The 19,592-nt window shown below is 29.5% G+C and overlaps 7 protein-coding genes across 10 annotated transcripts; 3 read left to right on the top strand and 4 right to left on the bottom strand.

Moving 5' to 3' along the window:
* Positions 1-12: 12 nt before the first annotated feature.
* On the bottom strand, positions 13-564 carry LOC132913189 (uncharacterized). Its single transcript, XM_060971268.1, has 2 exons — positions 342-564; positions 13-193 (listed from the first exon to the last, which is right to left on the bottom strand). Exons 1-2 carry the CDS (start codon positions 562-564, stop codon positions 72-74), a joined length of 345 nt encoding a protein of 114 aa, XP_060827251.1. The 3' UTR covers positions 13-71.
* A 319-nt stretch (positions 565-883) lies between these two features.
* Positions 884-3,074, bottom strand: LOC132913182 (uncharacterized). Its single transcript, XM_060971246.1, has 5 exons — positions 2,110-3,074; positions 1,871-2,023; positions 1,669-1,804; positions 1,463-1,590; positions 884-1,209 (listed from the first exon to the last, which is right to left on the bottom strand). The coding sequence occupies exons 1-5, from the start codon at positions 2,336-2,338 to the stop codon at positions 899-901; spliced, it is 957 nt and encodes a 318-aa protein (XP_060827229.1). The 5' UTR covers positions 2,339-3,074; the 3' UTR covers positions 884-898.
* Positions 3,075-4,086: 1,012 nt separating this feature from the next.
* Positions 4,087-6,413, top strand: LOC132913287 (deformed epidermal autoregulatory factor 1). The gene is made up of 4 exons (XM_060971517.1): positions 4,087-4,529; positions 4,877-5,368; positions 5,447-5,908; positions 5,997-6,413. The coding sequence occupies exons 1-4, from the start codon at positions 4,263-4,265 to the stop codon at positions 6,195-6,197; spliced, it is 1,422 nt and encodes a 473-aa protein (XP_060827500.1). The 5' UTR covers positions 4,087-4,262; the 3' UTR covers positions 6,198-6,413.
* A 166-nt stretch (positions 6,414-6,579) lies between these two features.
* On the bottom strand, positions 6,580-9,719 carry LOC132913285 (U3 small nucleolar RNA-associated protein 18 homolog). Its single transcript, XM_060971510.1, has 7 exons — positions 9,289-9,719; positions 9,005-9,208; positions 8,733-8,886; positions 8,484-8,669; positions 8,215-8,406; positions 7,965-8,133; positions 6,580-7,877 (listed from the first exon to the last, which is right to left on the bottom strand). The coding sequence occupies exons 1-7, from the start codon at positions 9,438-9,440 to the stop codon at positions 7,414-7,416; spliced, it is 1,521 nt and encodes a 506-aa protein (XP_060827493.1). The 5' UTR covers positions 9,441-9,719; the 3' UTR covers positions 6,580-7,413.
* A 126-nt stretch (positions 9,720-9,845) lies between these two features.
* LOC132913284 (sperm-associated antigen 6-like) lies at positions 9,846-17,779 on the bottom strand. Of its 4 annotated transcripts, none has more exons than XM_060971507.1 (10): positions 17,687-17,779; positions 16,827-17,019; positions 16,500-16,710; positions 16,245-16,423; positions 16,001-16,174; positions 15,787-15,939; positions 15,566-15,715; positions 15,342-15,500; positions 11,060-11,205; positions 9,846-10,117 (listed from the first exon to the last, which is right to left on the bottom strand). In XM_060971507.1, exons 2-10 carry the CDS (start codon positions 16,830-16,832, stop codon positions 9,970-9,972), a joined length of 1,326 nt encoding a protein of 441 aa, XP_060827490.1. In that variant the 5' UTR covers positions 16,833-17,019; positions 17,687-17,779; the 3' UTR covers positions 9,846-9,969. The 4 variants fall into 4 exon arrangements, with proteins under 4 accessions (XP_060827490.1, XP_060827489.1, XP_060827492.1 ...); XM_060971506.1 differs by having other exon boundaries at positions 16,835-16,948; positions 17,687-17,764; XM_060971509.1 differs by having other exon boundaries at positions 16,827-16,968; positions 17,687-17,757.
* LOC132913292 (uncharacterized) lies at positions 10,162-14,008 on the top strand. Its single transcript, XM_060971526.1, has 3 exons — positions 10,162-10,627; positions 12,067-13,033; positions 13,836-14,008. The coding sequence occupies exons 2-3, from the start codon at positions 12,821-12,823 to the stop codon at positions 13,923-13,925; spliced, it is 303 nt and encodes a 100-aa protein (XP_060827509.1). The 5' UTR covers positions 10,162-10,627; positions 12,067-12,820; the 3' UTR covers positions 13,926-14,008.
* Positions 17,465-19,209, top strand: LOC132913289 (uncharacterized). The gene is made up of 6 exons (XM_060971518.1): positions 17,465-17,856; positions 18,014-18,158; positions 18,230-18,394; positions 18,472-18,606; positions 18,687-18,821; positions 18,986-19,209. Exons 1-6 carry the CDS (start codon positions 17,576-17,578, stop codon positions 19,067-19,069), a joined length of 945 nt encoding a protein of 314 aa, XP_060827501.1. The 5' UTR covers positions 17,465-17,575; the 3' UTR covers positions 19,070-19,209.
* Positions 19,210-19,592: the final 383 nt, after the last annotated feature.

Raw genomic sequence — 19,592 nt, 5'->3', positions numbered from 1 at the left:
CAACTTTTCAGCTATTTTTAAACAGCATGCATTTCCAAACCTAGTAGGTTGATTTCATTTACATTTTATTTTCATCTTAATTTTGTTGTGCAAGGTTGTTGTATATAATTCAGACAAAATCCTCTGTTGCCGACATCGTTTGGCGCTTCAACGCTATCCGTATGGAAAATTAGTCTAAATGGTTTCACTGTACCTGATAATCAAGATACGTTTGTGATAGTGCGGAACGAACATTGTTTCTAGCCCTTGTGTAAGTAACCACAGTATGTATATTATCAGAAGACAGAAATTAGTACTGGATATTATTAGAAAGTATTCGATAAAATATCAGGAACACTTACTAATAACAGAAGACGCATTCAAATTTTGATTTTCCGCGTTAAATGTTCCACCGCATATCCGATCGATACAAGTCATCATGGAGGTTGGTAATCTACCTGTGTTAGACGCACACGGAATCGTTAACCAATCGGTTTGACAGGCTGCTCCTGTCATTGATGCTATTTGCATTGCTTGCGTATTTCCAGTTAACGTAAATCCATTACTACGTGCCATTCTTGCCATAGTGGCACCATCATCTACTGCTTCATCGTGTCATAAAATATTAAAGCATAATTATTGAGTTGCTATAAATACAATTCATATATCGCACAATACATATTTCGAAAGTGACAAAATTCAAACAAGTTTTTCAAGAAAAACGAAAGGCTGTTTGAAAGCCTATTTCGCTATATTATTATATCTTAAGCTTATATGTTTAACTATATTAAGCTGAAGAAAAATTATCTTTTAGATTCTAAACTTTCGTGATGATCAGTTGATATATATGTGGTTCTTTTGAAATACACGTGCGATATGTTCACATAAATATGTGTATTCGATCTTCGTTCTTCTTCATTCACGTATTACCATCTTTATCGTCAACCGGGCATGCCATATACTGAATACCACAAAAATTCCTTTCCATTCGAATGCAAATACTATAATCTTGATTCGACAGTTGTAATCCGGTGTTGGGATCGTAATTGAACGATTTTATTTGGCCGGATATCCCTGTGAAGTATTGCAAACATCCTTCCTCGGCTCTGTATATAGTATTGCAACGTATTTGAGAGACTCGTACTTTCCAAGATCGAGCAAAAGAATTTCCGCTTGTAACAAATGTCAACGTAACAGGATTCGTTTGTCCAAGACCAGTATCGACGTATACTATATAAAAACGATGGATACTACGTAAATGAAATATCATAAATAGATCAATGGACTTCATTTTTCAGAAAATCAAGTTTAAGAACTTGTATCACGGTGGTCTAAAATATTCAGAATACAGTACTCGTTATAGTAAATAAAACAAATCTTTGTCTAGATCCTACTCTTTCAATAATGTTCGTAAAAATATTTTTTATAAATATTTGCAGTCTAATCACAAAATTCGTAACGTAATGACAAAGTGGTTACATACTATGATTGCCAGCATTATTTCCACATATAGTAGGTACCGGATTACCCCCAGAAACGATAAATTGATCATAGATGCACTGATGGTTAGTCGTTTCCGGACCTCTTATATTAAACTGCAGGAAATCCAATCTAGAAAAGACACATTACCTGTCAATGAAATCCGATTCTATCAAATGAAGCACTACATTTGAGATGAAAGTAGCCCACCTAAATTGACATACTGTTGGATGCGACTTAACGAGCGTTAATTGACAAGATATAGTACCATCAAACGTTGATGGATAATTCGGATTAACGAAATAAGTATTATTGTTGCTGGTTGTCTCGCCGCAAGATACTGTCACTGAATCGGTATAAGAAAGAAAAATTGTTAAAACTGCTTAACGGAAAAAAGGAAAATATAACATACCAATGCAGCAAACTCCGTAACCATTTGCGCAAACTCCACTAGAGACACCACCACGTTTCGAGCATTCCGAAGCTGCGATACAGGTACCATTTTCACCACTTAATCCGACGCAAACGTTATTGTCAAATTTTACCAATGTAAATAATGGGAAAACTAGAAATAAGAAACGAAACAGATTATTCCAGCAAATTAAGAAAATGTACTGTTGCTCATAAGTACATGGTAGTCTTTATACTTACGTCGTTTTTCTCTACCGCCCTGACTTGACGCGCTATTTTGAAAATTAATCGACTGTAATTTACCCTTTAGAGAGTTTAGAGGGTCCCGTTTAAGCGATAACGATTCGTTGACGCGATTAATATTTGGTTGCCAAAGATGTCGAAACCTTTTAAAAGAACTCCACGCGTCAATATTTATGCACAGGACAACGGAGTATAATAGCAAAGTAGTGATACAGTATCTATGCATTATTAAACAAATACGCCTTCGACGTAATAATTTAAAAAATATAATTGTAGAAAAGAAATTGTTTATATAATTTTAATACTTATAAATAGAATCTAGAATTTAGATTCTATTTATATAATTTCAGAAATAATATAAAAGAGGATAACGTTGACGTAAATCGTTGAAAAAATGTCAAAGGTCCAATGAGACGTGTGTTCTGCAACGATTGCTCTTCGACTAACAGAAACGAAGGACTGGAAAACTGGTATATTTAAGTAAAAATGTATATACACGGTCTGAATGCTACATAGTTTAATTAAAGGAAGCGTTAAGATCATTGTTGAACGTTGATCTTTAAGCAGATTGAGAGAAAGTCAAGACACCTTGCAAATGACAAATCTCTATCTAAAAGTCTATCTATTGTGTTTGCCTCTTGAGTCGAGGCACGGTATTTACTTTCACGGCTTTAATTCAACAAATTTAAACGTTCTTTCCCTTCACTGTAAACGTTACTTTAAACGTTTAAACCTCTATTGTCATTTTTACATGTAGATACGATACAGTACGTTTAAGGTATCTGTTCTCACGTTTTCTATAGAGCGGTACGTGCTTTGACAAATCGTGAGCGAGAAAGCGAACTTTCTATGTGATTTTCCAAGTACTTGTTACCATGATCTATATGTTCCGAGGTATGCTTGGCATACAAGATAATAAAGATAATAATAATCAATATTCTTATACGTGTTCACATAATGTATTATTATGATCGTAATATTTGCAAGCCAAATATCCTAAGTATTCGATAGAAAAAAAAATTAATACAAGTTTTCAAAGTTCAAAGGTAATTATACATATTATTTTATACGAGGTAGAACTTTGATGCACGTACACAAATAATGGTAATAGTAATAGCATGAATAATTATTAGACTGCGCATATTTATGCAAATTCATGCATTTATGAACACAATTGAAAAAATGGAATCTAAGCAAAGATTTGTTTCACCTATTAAATATTATGAGTACTTTATTTTGGATATTTTACATACATATGTTGTATGTTTATATTCTGTGCGCTTATATGGAGATCTATACAATAAAATGCAAAGGAAATTCCTAGATTTTGGAACAGTTATATGGGAATTATATGGGAATGATTATATCGGAACAAAGGAAGATCGATCGATCGATCTAGATTTCTAATTGCAGCGTTATAAGTATAATTAACATAGTCAATTTTTCGTTCAAATTAAGATGGCATACGATGTGATCATCAACATCTGGATGTTAAATAATCAATATATTAATCGAATCAGTCTTTTAACGTATCAAAAGAATCGTTTCTAATCTTTTTATTCACTTATCTATTATTATTTATTATTATCTTACGAATTCATTTTAAATCAATAATACCTGTGATAATACAAACCCATGGAAATAGGTTAGAAAAATTATTGTGTTTGAAAATGAGTTTTACACAATAAAAATCCAAACACATTCTCGCACATATTCCAATAAATCTAAACACTCATATTCTAATTTACTTTACCATATCATGAAAATTACTATGATAAATTAAATACATACATTTAAGAAGAAGAAATCGTCGATTAAAATCTTCAAAATTAATCGAATAGAATTTAAAACGAGCGCTCGAAATATGTAAAGATGGCACTCGATATCGGAGATTCATATATTCATCTATAATATATGCAAAGAGAACAAAGATTCTGCTGAGAGGTGGAAGAAAATAATAATAGTATGGTCACTGAAGGACCGTTTCGTCGAATAACAGTTTCAATTTAGATTCGATTGTGGTTAGTTTGGAAACTTGTCGAGTAAACTCGAAATTGTGATCGCGAGTAATCGCAGGTACTGAAAGATCGTGGTGCTGTGTTGAGCGTGCGCTGACGCCATAGTGTGTGCGAGAGGCGAGAACAGCCGAAATGGAGGAGAGTCAAACATCGGAAAGTGTCGCCGTGCTACCGGACATGTCCGAACCGTTGACGAGCGAAACCGAGGATGCGTCTGCCCTAAAGGTTGAGCACGAGGAGCATACCGTCGCCGTGACGGCGAGCGTCACTCCGGTAGCGGGTGTTCCTGGTGTTTCAGGAGTCGGTGTACCGGTTTCTTTACCCGTTGGTTCTATCATTGGTGTAGCGAATTCGAGCAACGGCACGACCTTCAACGTCATCACATCAGACCAACTACAGGTTGGTTGTCGAAGCAATTGAGTGTCCGTTAAACTTGTCTTTAATACAATTTTGATACAGAACTGGCTTTCTAACGATTCATTCACTTTCTCGTTAAAGAATTACTGAAAAATAAGGTGGGGTTTTACTCTTCTTGTACACATGTAAGCCAGAACTACTTACATGCATAGTGTACACAACATTAACTCTTATAATCCGCCTGTTCATACGCTGTACAAAATACTGTAGTCTTTTCTTCCATTATGCGACACGATTATGATTTTATATACATATGACGTTAATGGAATCTGTATATCTTATTTTAAATTAAATATCTAATTATATATGTGTTTTATTTCTTCTTCTAGTTGCCCGGATCAAGTCAGTTTAAGCAGATGCTATGTGTAGATAATGGTTTCATTTGTGAACCACGGCATGACAAGGACACAGATTCTTTACGTTGGAATGGTGAATTAAAAGCAACGCATATAGTAATCCAAAATAGTACAGAAGAGCCAGAATCAGATCAGATTCATGTCTCTACTGCTAATACTCAACCAATATGCAGTTGGTCAGAATCCGCTAATTTAGCAGTATTACCTGTTAGATGTAAAAATACAAATGCTGAGTTGCATAAAAGTAGATTTGGATCTGGGGGAAGAGGAAGATGTATCAAACTTGGGCAAGATTGGTACACGCCAAGTGAATTTGAAGCATACTGTGGGAGGGCATCCAGTAAAGATTGGAAACGCAGTATTAGATTTGGTGGTAGAAGTTTGCAAACATTAATTGATGAACAAATTTTAAAGCCACATGCTACTTCTTGCACCTGTGCAGCATGTTGCGACGATGACAGTGCAGTTAGTATACTATGTTACTCTATAATTAATATTTAATTGTAATTTATCCAGTGATCATGTAATGTTTTTTTATTTCAGACAGGTCCTGTAAGATTGTTTACACCATACAAACGTAGAAGAAGGGCTAGAGATACATCCGATGGAGAAACACCGTCGCGCAAACTTAAAAGTGATACTTCACGCGATGGCAGTAATAATGACGAAAGCGATAGTGAAGTTGTAGTACCTGATAAAGAAGTATGGCCTCAATTTGTTTCAACAGATGGTTTAGTTGTACAACAGCCACAAGATCAAGATACCGTTGTACAAAATGTACATCAAACGGAAACCGGACAAAACGACGATATATTTAAGAAGCTCGACGAAATGTCCAATAAAATGTTAAAGTTGGCTTATGAATTTAGGCGTACGTTAGAGGAAGCTAAGGAAGTAAACAGACAACAAAGAAGAGAGCAGGCTTTAGTGGCGCAATTAGGTGGTAGAGGGGATGTTATTGAAACTGTCGGTTTACAACCAGCATCCGATACTCATAACAAAAAGGTAAGGAATATTGCTAGAGTACAATCAAGTGTATTCTATCTATATACATATCTTTTACTAGCTTTTCATAATACTTATCTATTTCTAGTGTGCCAACTGTAACAGAGAAGCATTTGCGGAATGTTCGTTATGTAGGCGAACGCCTTATTGCTCTACATTTTGTCAACGTAAAGATTGGGCGGGTCATCAAGTGGAATGTGTAAGAGGTGCTGCAGAAACTGTAATGCTTATAGTTGAAAGTAGTAGTGGAGATACTAGTGCACTTGCTACAACTGCTGGGGACCAATAGCTAGTGTTCCTCACACCTATTCACCAAAGTAATATAGGAACTGAACAAACTAACTTAGAAACTTCGAAATTGAGAGAAGAGACGAAGACTTTAAAAAAATCTGTTTAATGACCAATGAGTCAAGAAGTTTTGTATATATAGTAGTAAATATTTTATATATATGCAAGAGTTAAATTGTAACGATATTATTAATGAAATAAGTAAATTTACACTAAAGTTGAAATTTTTTAAAATCAAGATTCAAAATTATGCTATATAGAAATGAAAGATCGTAAATCAAATAACTGTAAAAATAAACAACAGTGTACTATTACTACATATTTTGAACGTACAGATACATACAGTTTCTGCGCACGCGTTTATCACACATGATAAAATATACTTTTATGAATCTTTTTTTTACATAAATTTATATCATTGACCAAAGGAGGTAATTACGCTTTTATGTATACTATTTATACACACTGTCTCCTTTTTCTTCTGTTTGTAGGTATTATTTTGAACTTCTACAACTTTTTTTGTTAGTACAAATTTAATATTATGAGAACATTATAAAAATGATATTTAGGATGAAGGCTAGCTTCTATTTTATGAATATATCGAGTCATACATTTAATATCATCTCTCACACATATTTACACTTCAAATCGATGTTCTATAAACTCGCAATCATAATGGATTTCACGTAGTTACAATAGTATCATATCATTTTTTCACTTGAAATAGCAGAAAAGATATTAATCTATATCTACATATATATACCTAGTATGCAAATTATTACGGTGATAACACGAAAAGTCTAACAAACATCACTAAACAAGAAACACAGTATCAAATGTATTATATATTATTTTTAATATATGATTTTCTAATTAAATTCATAACGAATATCATTTACTAGAGTTTTTTTTATAAGCCATACTATTACCATCATGATTCATAGCATTATTATTATTGTCACTATTAATGCTGTTAATTATAATAGGATGACATAACAAGTATTTTGTTAAGTAAAACATGAAGGTTTACTTTGTTTATATATAAAATGAACAGAAAAAAAATAAATATTGTTTTCGTCAATTATTAAATGTTTATCTTATTCTTATATGCTTTGATACATTACATTTTATTCAATTATAGATATTATTAAATTACTTCGAACTTATTTATAAAAAACTTTTTAACAGTATGACGTGATTTGTAAAATGACAATTATCTAATAATTTCCATAATGCTTCAATCTATATAAAAAAGCACTAAATGATCTGTTGGAAATTGCTATATAACCGCTACCTGGTGAAAAATTAATAGCTTCGGGTATTGACAGATTTGTTTGAAATGTAGGAAAATTTGAAAAAACGGTGAACGATGGTAAATGCATCATTCTAAACGCATTATGTTTTTTGTCTGAAGCCATTGCCAAAATTTCAGAATATGAATTAAATTTTAAACTTGTAATCGACGTGACAAAATTGAGAACTACTTTTAGTGGAACAGGATTTCGATTTTGTAACACTGCCTTGGTATCATACAAATTAACTACACCTTCTTTACTACCTGTTGCTAAAAATTGACTATTTGGAGACATTGCAATAGAACCACAGGATAAACATCCATCATCTATAGCTCGATGAACGCATACACGGCTATTTAGATCCCAAATGTACATTTCGTTGCTGTCTTTAATTGTTCAGAAAGAAATAAAAATTCACATTAAACAGAGAATATATAAAATTGAATAAACAGTGATAAGTACAAAAAGCTTACCACCATGTGTAATCAGTGTATTACTATCTGGCGTAAAGGCTAATGCTCTACATCTTGCATTCATTTTCAACATACTGATAAGTTCCTTTGATGAACTTGTTAACAAGAAAATTTCCCCTGCTCGTCCACAAATTGCTAATAATTTTCCATCCGGGGATACTTCGCATTTCTAAATAATTTATAACAATTTCATTCTATATAATAATTTAGATTATTATAAAAAAATAGTTATAATTATAATTTTTCAAACCTGCATGTTAGTAAGTCCATGCGGTAACAACATTCTATATGTTTTTCCACTCATTAAGTTATAAGAGTGACAATGTGGATAATATTGAGAACCAATCAATACTTCTGTACCATCTTTCAGAAATTTTGCTGTGCTAATAGGAAATTTCTTATACTGCATTGTGTGCAATTTATTATTTTCAATTCCATCTACCTATAATTATATCATATTTTGATAAATTCTCTATTTGAAAATACAGGTACAAATACAATTAGATTTTGTATAATTACTTGAAAAAGAGATAAAATTCCAGATGTACCAGCAACCAAGGCTACTGTAGAAGATGGATGAAATTCAACACTTGACACAATGGGCCCTTCAGTATGTGTTTCTTTATTAATTGGTGTCAATGCTTTTATGTCAATTATACTCTTTGGCAAATTTTTTACTTTAGGTTTTTCCAAATGGCAACTATGCTAAAAAAATATAATGCACATTTAGGAATATTAGTCATTGAAGTGGTAAAATAACTTTAGTACCTTTAATATTTCATTATTTAAATCATCAGATTCTTTATTGATCTTTTCAAACTTGGCCCATTTTGGGTTGCCCATAATCTGTTCATATTTTTTACACAAATAATCTGTACGTGACTCTTGTGGCGCATCTTTGGCTCGTCTGTGTCTTGGTCGACTAATAAAAAGAATAAACCATTTAGTTAGTTTTCGAATAATACATATTATTTAAAAACAATATTTTTCCTTTATTGCTAAACAACATATTTTGTTTTCATTAAATTTGGTATACATACTTATATCGATCATCATCTTCATCAATCCATGCCGCCTTGGTATGTCCTTCAGAAATATCAGTTTCCACAATCAAATCATTACTTACATTATCATTATCATTTATAGAAATATTATTTTCATTAATATTCGATTCAACAAAATCCTCATCGTTTGATAAATTGTTTATGATGTCAGTTGAATTACCAAACACGATTTTTTCTAACCTGTATACAAATAATATGATAAATAGTGTTTCTTAAACAACTTAGTTACTTAGACTTTTTATATATCGTAATAATTGTACCTGGCTTCTTCTTTTGCATCATATTCATTTTTGCGTTTCCTTTTCAAAGGTTGAGTGTACTTTCTTTTATAAAATGTTTTTGAAGGAATACTTTTCTCGTTTAACATTTTAGTCGGTACCAATCTCTCACGATTCAATTTGTTTTTCTTCATAATGTATTGACCGACTATTATGATTTACTTAATAAAATTTGTAACACGTTCAAATAATCAAATGTTATGTATTTTTAACATAACTTTCTCACGTGTTCTTCCTTTTCTACAACCATTAAAATACTAAAAATATGTACTGCCAACATAAATTCACTTCTACGAAATAATTTAAATAAATTAAAAAATTCTTCTGAAATTATAAATATTAAAAACAACGAGTATGTTTAATTATATCGGCTAGGTCTTTATGCATTTTAACGATTTCATAATTCTATTGAATATTATTGTACCAAACGTTTGATAATAATGAAATATATTTCGTTGATTATGTACACTGCACGTGTATAAAAGACGCTGCAAACTGTTTTTTAATTTAAAAAATACTTTTGAAAATATATGAAATCATAACTTTTTGCAAAAGATTTATTTGGCAATATTTCTTAAATAACGATCTTCATTTCCTCTTAACTAATGCACATAATACATGATTAGAGAATATACTGATTCCACAATCGGGATGAATCAAACTTTAACCTTCTTCGTTGAAAGATGATAGCGAAGATTTAGAATCAATATCAGAAGATAAGTGTTCTTCCATTGCAAATAGGGAAGGACATTTCGGTTGATACTGTTCTACAGCTTCCAGAAGACTGTTTGGATATCCAGGAGAGTAATATCTAAAATCAAAAGGACCAGGAATTCATAATATAAAAGGAAAGGGAGGAAAAAGAATTTATTCTAATGGCAAATCGTATAATAAATTAATGATTACTAAACGTATAAATGATATTCATTCATTTGTAACTTATTTGTAAATTAATAAGATCCAAAAATACAAAATATAGTGAAATCGGAATTAAATTAAAAAATATATGTACAAAGTTGACTCAACACTGACTCGAGCTATTGATAAGAAATATAAAATGCTATCAGTTGTTCTATAGTGGTTATAGAAATTATTGAGTTCATGTAATATTATTGATCCATTAAAATCCAAGTTTATATTTTTCCAATGCAATCAGCTGTGACAACATGGCGGTCATGCCGTATATTACTTGTCCGATTTAAATTAAGACACGCGATCCAGAAACGGAACTGCAGTTATTTGCATTCACTGCTCGTGTAAACGGCTGTAAGAAGACTGTACTTTTTTCATTAACAAGAACTCGTGTTACCGAATTCTTTCAGTAAGTAAACCATTATTAGGGTTATGTCAAAAGCAACTAGTGTTATTTTTGATAATTATCTACTCCTATCATTATCTTTACATCCATATGCTTCTCTGCATGCATCAATATTTTAGTTATCTTGATGGAGAACATAATTCAATTTTAAATGTCAAGAAAGACAATAATTCTTTCAAATGAAATGATGTTTTGAACTATCATATTACATCTTACTGAAATAGCATTATGACTTAAAAATTATAAAGCACAGTCCTCTCTGGCAATATTATAGTTATTATAAATGGTTGTTTAACATATGTTTATGAGAGAGACATCAATTTCAAAAATATGCAATATTAATCTTATGCTAAAGATATCAAATATATAATTCGTTCCCTTAAAATTATTTTTAATTCAAATAATCTCCAAAAGCGATATGAAATAAAACACAACCTGACAATTTCATCTGGAAAACAGCAATTTATAATTTGTATGTATTCCAAAAGTGTTGAACCAGGATCTGCTTGAATTTCTTGTACTTTCTTTAAGCCACCGGACGTTACAAATAATCTTCTTGCCCTGGGATCATGAGGCAAAATCTATATAAAAATAACAAATAATTAAAAAATGCAACTTGGAATAGTTGAAATGCTTTAAACATTATCATTTATCAGTGATCTCATTAACTATGTGCATGAATGGATAGAATGAAAGACATTATTAGCTATCAGTTTGCATGTTGCAATATACCTAAGAATAAAACTCCTGAGACTTGACCTACACACTGTTTAAATGCAGTTATCTAAAGTAAGCTTAATTTCTTATATGTTTTAATCCACAACAAATTAAAATAATTAAAAATGTCTCTTTTAGTAAATGATACCACGTTTACGATTTTATTATATATATATATATATATATATATATATATATATATATATATATATATATATATATATATTTTGATACAATATATATATATATATATATATATTGTATCAAAATTTATTATAAAATATCCGAAATCTAAAAAACGTTCTTTGCAATATGCAATAGAAGTTATTTCTTGTAACATCTTATATGATTTCTAATGTTCACATTATAAAAATTACAAATTACAATATGAAATCGATCTTTGTATGAAATTCTGTCTTTTCGCATATTTGTAATAGTACTTGATAATTTATTCAATAACATGTTACGATTTCTACCATAATACATATTACAAGCATCGTATGCAACATATTTGTAGGCGAAGCAGAATCTGTCCACATTTTCCACCTTCCTACGTCGCCAAAAATATCTTATTTACGAAAACAAAATTCCAGAACAAAGTCGTGGGATAACGTGTCTGTCACAGACCTGTTGATAAATTAAAAATTTCTATTATCGTGAATTTTTTATCACTATAAGCATTATTACTGTTCATAATATGGTATGAATAATTAAATATTTTTCAGCTGATTCAGTGTGGCGCCAGAGATCGGTCGCTAAGGGAACGGAACGAACTTGAGGACCGTTTTTTTGATAATTACTTCAAGGTTGCTGTTTATCTTTTTTTATTATAAAATACAATTTTGTAATAAAATTTAATCTAAAGCAATCTCCACATATTGAAAACAAAAGTCTCCGAATTTTTTAAATATTTTAGAATAATTTATTATAAAAAAATAAAAAAGATATATGTAACAGCATGTAAAAGAAATGTGAAAAGAAAGATTGAAACACCAAGTAGAAAGTAATGCCCTAAATACAACGATCTTAATACAATAGTTGAGAAAGAAATTTAATGAAGTATCAAAGATAAAAATCAAGGTTGAAGATTATTGTAAGATTTAATGTATTGTAGTTAAAAGATAACGAGACAAGACAGATGCCTTAAAGTTCAAACATATAAGAACATAAGTGATAAAAGGAGATGACATCATTGTATACAAAAATTAATTTGTACTGTGTACTAAGCAGTACTGTTTGTAAGATTACTGGCAAATATTTCTAATATGATTAACACAAAAGTCTGTCATTTATAAGAAGTTAACTTGTCATAAAATCGTGCAGTGCAATCACAGAAGTTCTACAGATCACATAAAATGTATACCTTGTATAGTTTCAATAGTAGAGGACTTTGAAGTACACGTGTTGAATATTGTAGAACGTGGATATAAGTAACTCCGATTTTACATTAAATAAGAAAGTGAGAAATTAATAATAGACATGATAAACAATCAACATTGTGTTATTCTTAATTCTGGAGAGACCAATAATTATCACCAACCGGTCTCTGCAAAACCTTCTGTTGTTTCTGTATCAAGTATTGATTCTGATGTAAGTGACAGAAGAGATGTACGTGAAGAACTTTATGCTGGGATCTTCAGAAGACACAGGAAGACCATACTTGTGTTAGGCAGTTTTCTCAAAATGTTAAGGGTGAATAGAAATATGAACAATTATGCTAGTATTAAACCTAATGATGATAATGATGAATAAAAGAATAATTTTATTGCATAAATGGAATAGAAGACCAAGTTTAATTTTTTATACTGAAAATAATTAAATTGATATTGTTATTGCTTTGTAAAAAGATCAAATGTACTTTAATTATCACACCTTTATTAAGATTAATATAATTTAATTGCTTAAACAGATTTTTACATTTAGTAATTATTTCTCCTAAAAAGAGGCTTATCTTACATAAGGTATTATCTTGATAAATTACATGCAGCTGTCATATATTATGTTTGAATCTGTTTGCCATGATAACTATATAGATCATAAATTTGTGCTTACTAACGTAATTTTGTATACTTTATGACTAAAAGGGCATAAATCTATCTGAATAGCTTTGTCAATGGATAAAGAATATTTAAGAATCAGTTATAATAGTAAATTCGAAAAGTCACATATAACTTATAAATATGAAAATTATAGCACAAATTATCATCTAACACACTTTTTACAAAGCAAAACTTTTTAATTAAAGTATAAAATATTTTATATCACACACACATTTGATACAATATCTATAATATTGTTACATATTACTTTATTTTCATAATTTTGATTTTCCCAAAAAAAAATTGATTTCTTTGCCAAATATTATAAGATAAATTATTTAAATAGTTCAACTATTAAGGTACAAAAGCAGTTAAACATTTTATTTACATTTGAAATATTTTTAATCTAATTGTCATGGAATAACGTAATTTTGTCTTTTTTTCTCATTTTTCAGAGATACTTGGATAGATTGCATGCTCTGAACCGAATATATGCCTTAATTGCTTTACATTTTGATATTGTCATACAACAAAAGTTTTGGTGAAATCATGAAATTCTAATTATTGTAAACATGTCTGTTTATATGTACTTCAAGTTAATTTAAATAGATATTTTCAAGACATAAAATTCATGAGGCTTTATAAAAATTTATCATAGTTTATATTTTTATTGAAACTGTTCTCCATTGTCTGTTTTAATGTGTATCCTACTTTTTTCAACATTTAGCAAAATAAATTTTCTTAAAATGTTTCAATAAGGAAAAAGAAAAGACGAAGGAAAATATGTGATGCAAATAAAAAATTAGCAAAATATCGATAGTGAAGTGAAAGTACTACTGCCGATCATATATGTTACATTTCTTTACTTATGTTTGTACATAAGAAATCGATAATACAGTATGAATGAGAATTAATAGTAGCCAACTTTTTCGAGATGCAAATTTAATAACAATTTTTTGTTACTTATATATCTACAATTTTTATATTACTGGTCTCTTTATATCAAATACTGCCATTAGAAGATACATACAAATATATGATATAACAAATGCAAGTAGTATAGCTTAACAAAAAAGTATGTTTAAATATCTAAAATTGCAATTACAATTTTTATCTAAGAAGCACTTAATAATTCGATCGTTCTGGTACTTCAGCCAAACCATTTATTGTCGTAAGACTGAGAAATGTGCTTTTTCAGAATATAATATGTGCCATAATATTTATAGACAAACATTAAAAACAAAAGAAAAAATAATTAAGATGGTCTTATGCCATTGTCAATTTCTTCACTTTCTATCAATCAAATATCAGATAAATGCAATGACATACAGCATATCGGAACTGTTACTTTTTAATAGAAATATGTGACATCTCATACCATGTTAAGAGATCAAAGTCAAGTTATACCTTATGCAATTTTGGAATAGTGAAAATATATATATAAGCAAAGCAGATAATGAAAATATTAAAGATTACATTATACAAGGTCGGAATAATATCATAAAATGACAATTTTTATTGTTAGAATGTTATTTATGGGATAATAGTTTGTATGTGATAAGAATGAACCACTACAACTGCTTAACTAATTTCTCAATAAAGCAATTTCAAATAGCTTAATAATGGTCCATGTATATATAATATATACATATATATGTTTATTATGTAATTAAATAAAAGAAATAAAATTATTATTAAATAATAATTTTATGTGATAATATATATAAACTTTACCATTTAGGTGGTTTTTATCATATACTGATGATTTATATAATTTATCTCATTGTATGCATATGGTAAATAATAAAACAGATGTTTCGCTTTAATTGAGGATTATAAATAAAAAGTACTATTTCAATTATTGTACTATTATGTTTTACAACTTTTATGTCCTGTGTACAATTTGTAGAGATTATGTATAAAGGAAAAAGTTATATAAAACGAAATACTGTGTTCCTCACCTTACTAAATTGTCCAAGTACATATTTTAGAATATTAGGTGGTGAATCATGCAGCAAAGATTCCAAAGCTTCAATATACATACATTTTTGTAGTATTTGTTTCAGCGCTGTATTACATTTTGCTTTGAGATCTTCTGAGCTATTTGGATTATTGTACAGCTGAAAATAAACTATAAAATAATAATAATGAAGAACAACGTCGTATAAGAAAATCTGTAACATACCTGTAATAACTTTGGAAGAATGTTTGCGACTGCAACTGCTTTTGCATGTTCCGATGTATGCTTTCCAATTTGCCCAATTGCCCATACAGTGACAGCAAGTGTATGGTCGTCATTTTCTTCATATAATATAGTAGATAGGTGAACAATTCCCTATAAGAAATATTTGCTCTCAAATATTTTGGCTATGGAAATATTGTGACAAATATATTGAAATATCACACTTTGGATCCTATGACTGCAATAGCTAACTGATCTAAGTGTCCAGCAATATATCCAATTGCCATTATTGCTGGCAATTTGACTGTTAATTTTGAGGTACTAATTAATTCAACAAGTGCACCAATACCACCAATATTCACAATAAGTTGGGCCAACTAAAGAAAAATATAATTATAGCAAAATAATGTTGCAAATAAGTTGGTTTGATTTCTTTACCTCTAATGTATGTTTACAAATTTCTCTGGTTAACATTGCAGCAGCTTTAACGACACATTCATCAGGATGTGCCATGTGCACAAGAACATCAGGAAAAATTTCAGCTTCAATAATAGATTCTGCTAGGTGTACAGAGTGTTTTGCTATACTGCTTAATGCCAAAAGAACTTGACGCTGTGTACATTATTAATAAGTAGAATATTATATTACAAAATCATACTGTACATATAGTATTTTATGTTACCTTTAACTTAGTATCAGGATTAGATAATGCTTTTGCAAGAAAAGGAATGGCTCCTGCATCAACCACAGTTTCAGCAAGATCAATATTATGTTTGCTTATATCGAATAAAGCAGAGGCACTAATTTGTTTTAAACATAATTCAGGTTCTTGTAAGGCCAAGACTAAAAGTGGAACAGCTCCTATAAATAACACGATTGATATACAAGTTAATAAAATGTAGATAACTTATAGAGTATATTAATAGAGTATATGTACCTGCGTCAACTATGGCTTGAGCCAAAGTCTTATTATGCCTAGCAATGTATCCTAATGCCCAAGCAGTAGCTTCCTTAACACCACAATCAAAATCTTCTAAACAAATTATTATAGTATCCAGTCCATTACTCTGAATCACCATAGATGCCAATTCTGGGGAATGTCTAGCAATTGCACGTAAAACAAATAGGGCTGCTTTTTTATAAAATTTCTATAACAAATATGCTTCAATATGTCTTCATTATTTATGTATTATATTTTAATATATGATAAATTCTACTAAAACAAAAAGAAAGAAATACAGTCTTCTACATCTAAAATGCTTACATTCATACATTTTGTTTATCAATATTCTTCAATAATTGAGGTAAAATACCCATTCTTACAACGGCTTGTGCCAATTTAATACTATTATTTGCAAGTTTTCCTAATGCAACTGCAGCTGTATGCTGAATAGATGGTACAGGATCTGTTAACAAAGGGCATAAGAGATCCAAAGCCCCAGCAGCTTCTAAACAATCTATAGTGTTTGGTTTTGAAGCAAAATCAGCAATGGATTGAACAAAGAATAGACGAGCCTTTTGGTACTGATCGAAGACTACAAAGGCATAATAATTAGTATTAACATTCCTTGGCAAGCTAATTATTATAAAAAATTATTCATGTGCAGAAGATATATAAGAATGAAGACTTCTATATGTGCATGTGCCCTTGCATTAATTATATTATAGAAAACCGCCAAATTTTTATTAAAAATATTAAAAGTATTTCAAACATTGTACCTTGTAAAATTGAACGTGCTGTCATTTTTGTTTATTATAAATTTTTAAATGTACATGCGATGTTAATACTTTCAATACGTTTTTATATCATTTGACTTTACGAAACTGTCATATGTTTGAAAACGAAAAGCTACCGCCTTCTGCATACTATATAGTATAACGACTCGAGAAAACAAATGTTTGATCGAATAGAATATAGACGCAGAAATTATCAATCAAAATATAGTAATAGAAGGATATAGCGATAGTAATAAAATACAATATTTTTTATGTAATAACTGTTCATATCGGAAGATGACTGAAGAATTATTATCTAAAGAAAAAGAATTTCATCATTTGAATAAAGAACTTGAGCAGAAAGCAAGCAATTTGATAGCAAAAATAGATTCTGTTGTTAATACTTACAATAACGGATGCTCGAATCTTAATTCGAGGAAACATCGCGTAAATGCGACGAAAGAAAAAACTGCCTATGTAAATAGTACAACAATACAGAATGAAGATAATTTTCAGGTTTTGGTTAAACGAAATTCATCTTTACCTCATATTTTCGATCAATCCGTTGCTTCGAAGCCGTAAGCCAATTATTTATACTTATGTGTTAAAAAATGATCTCATAACAAATATATTTTAGTTTTAACAAACTATTGAATAAAATTTTTAATTATTTTGTAATATATTTAAAATTAAACATCTGAATAATAAATGATTTCAATATTACTTATATGTTAGAAAAATAGAATCACAGAATGATAATGAGGATGAAGTTTCTAAGCAAAAGAACCTGGCAAATAAAACTGTTCTCAATTTCTTAAAAGCTAAGGTAGATATATTACAGGATGAGCTACAAACAATGCGAATTGAATATAGAAAACAGGTACCTAGAATTCATGTGTGCATGAAAGCATTTATTTGATTAATACTTACAGAACTATGTTCTATGTTCAGTGTGATGTTTGCAAGAATTTGGAATCTGAAAATAACAAGATTGAAATTAAGTTAAAAGCTGAAATAGAATCATTAAAAGAAACAATTACAAAATTAGAGAACACTAACAAGGAATTGCACTGTCAATCACAAGCATTAAATACAGAAAATTCAATCTTAAAGAAAGTATGCATTTTACACCCACTCTGTTCTTTTCCATAACAATTGTTTTTTTTTTTATTCATACAAAATATTTTTAACAGGACTTGGATAGACTTCAAAAGCAAGTAAAGATAACAAATCAACAGTCTAATAGTTGCTTGATGAGATTAAATAGATCTTTGGAAAATAACGATAAACTTAAGAATGCACTGAAATATTCTGAAGTAGAAGAAAAGGTGCAACTTATACAAATACATAATATTAGATAAGAAACTTGTATCATTTAGCATTTTTATCTTACTTAATGTTTCTACAGGAATTGAAGACTCAAATTAGAAAGCTAGAAGAAGATAGAAAATTAACAGCTAGTCACTTGGGAAAGCAACTTTCAGAATTAATACAAGTGTTTAAAAAACAAATGTTAATTGTAGATAACTTAAAGAAGCAAAATGTATGTATATATTTTATCTCTATTATATAAAATTATATATAAAAATTAAAACATTTAATATATATGTACTTTAATCTATCTTTTTAATCGATGTATGTATGTAATTGATATGTATATATACGTATGTATATGTATGTATGCATATAAAAACAAACACACACAAGGCATGCTTACTGGCAGTTGGACAACTAAAATTAACAAAAGAAGATTTCTCAAGATTATTGGACCAGAGACCTGAAAATTTATGATATATTGTATATAAAACATTTATTAAATGACTACTGCAATTTATACATTGCAAAAGATGGAATAACTTCATTTCATAGCCATACATTTTATACAATTTTATATTACATGATATAATCCTTAATAATATTTTTTATGAAAATCTGTGTTCTTTAATACATTACCTGTTATACATGAAATTTGAAAGTTTTGTGATCTAAGCTTTATGATTCATCTTAACATCTCTTTTTTTGTTTTTATTTATCTTATATCTGGGACATTTTTAGCATTTTTAACATATACGTAATAAATAAGTTATATCTAAAATATCAATGGAATTTAGGATGCGAAATGTCAGAATGAAGTATGTCAAGTATAAACATTCTAAGTCTAATTATGGAAATCGTATTTTTCTATATTCGTTTAATATTTTCAAAAAGTAATGTCATGTAGAATTACAAAGAGATACAAAACTAATTTCCATTATAACCGAGATGAATTTATTTTATTCAAAACAATTTTCAATAACTTACTCAATTTATTTAC

This window comes from Bombus pascuorum, chromosome 13 (genome assembly GCF_905332965.1).
Source record: "Bombus pascuorum chromosome 13, iyBomPasc1.1, whole genome shotgun sequence".
In the NCBI taxonomy this organism is placed as follows: Eukaryota; Metazoa; Arthropoda; class Insecta; order Hymenoptera; family Apidae; genus Bombus; species Bombus pascuorum.
The sequence above is the reverse complement of the archived record's forward strand: the minus strand, read 5'-3'. Positions and strand labels throughout refer to the sequence as shown.

Bases quoted from the DNA above. Each gene is read 5' to 3' on its own strand.
- LOC132913292 (XM_060971526.1), top strand. From the start codon at position 12,821: ATGATAAACAATCAACATTGTGTTATTCTTAATTCTGGAGAGACCAAT. The intron at 13,034-13,835 runs GTGAATAGAAAT...CTCATTTTTCAG, and splicing joins GTTTTCTCAAAATGTTAAGG to AGATACTTGGATAGATTGCA.
- LOC132913289 (XM_060971518.1), top strand. From the start codon at position 17,576: ATGACTGAAGAATTATTATCTAAAGAAAAAGAATTTCATCATTTGAAT. The intron at 17,857-18,013 runs GTAAGCCAATTA...CTTATATGTTAG, and splicing joins CAATCCGTTGCTTCGAAGCC to AAAAATAGAATCACAGAATG. The intron at 18,159-18,229 runs GTACCTAGAATT...TTCTATGTTCAG, and splicing joins GAATTGAATATAGAAAACAG to TGTGATGTTTGCAAGAATTT.
- LOC132913284 (XM_060971505.1), bottom strand. From the start codon at position 17,306: ATGACAGCACGTTCAATTTTACAAG. The intron at 15,940-16,000 runs GTAAAGAAATCA...ATTTTTCTTTAG, and splicing joins TTTGTAAACATACATTAGAG to TTGGCCCAACTTATTGTGAA. The intron at 10,118-11,059 runs GTTGTGTTTTAT...TTTTGATTTTAG, and splicing joins TTTCCAGATGAAATTGTCAG to ATATTACTCTCCTGGATATC.
- LOC132913189 (XM_060971268.1), bottom strand. From the start codon at position 564: ATGGCAAGAATGGCACGTAGTAATGGATTTACGTTAACTGGAAATACG. The intron at 194-341 runs GTAAGTGTTCCT...CTTGATTATCAG, and splicing joins GAATGCGTCTTCTGTTATTA to GTACAGTGAAACCATTTAGA.
- LOC132913285 (XM_060971510.1), bottom strand. From the start codon at position 9,440: ATGAAGAAAAACAAATTGAATCGTGAGAGATTGGTACCGACTAAAATG. The intron at 9,209-9,288 runs GTACAATTATTA...ATTTGTATACAG, and splicing joins GATGCAAAAGAAGAAGCCAG to GTTAGAAAAAATCGTGTTTG. The intron at 8,407-8,483 runs GTAATTATACAA...ATATAATTATAG, and splicing joins GAATTTTATCTCTTTTTCAA to GTAGATGGAATTGAAAATAA.
- LOC132913182 (XM_060971246.1), bottom strand. From the start codon at position 2,338: ATGCATAGATACTGTATCACTACTTTGCTATTATACTCCGTTGTCCTG. The intron at 1,805-1,870 runs GTATGTTATATT...ATACCGATTCAG, and splicing joins TTACGGAGTTTGCTGCATTG to TGACAGTATCTTGCGGCGAG. The intron at 1,210-1,462 runs GTATGTAACCAC...GTTTTTATATAG, and splicing joins AAATAATGCTGGCAATCATA to TATACGTCGATACTGGTCTT.
- LOC132913287 (XM_060971517.1), top strand. From the start codon at position 4,263: ATGGAGGAGAGTCAAACATCGGAAAGTGTCGCCGTGCTACCGGACATG. The intron at 4,530-4,876 runs GTTGGTTGTCGA...TTCTTCTTCTAG, and splicing joins TCACATCAGACCAACTACAG to TTGCCCGGATCAAGTCAGTT. The intron at 5,909-5,996 runs GTAAGGAATATT...ATCTATTTCTAG, and splicing joins CCGATACTCATAACAAAAAG to TGTGCCAACTGTAACAGAGA.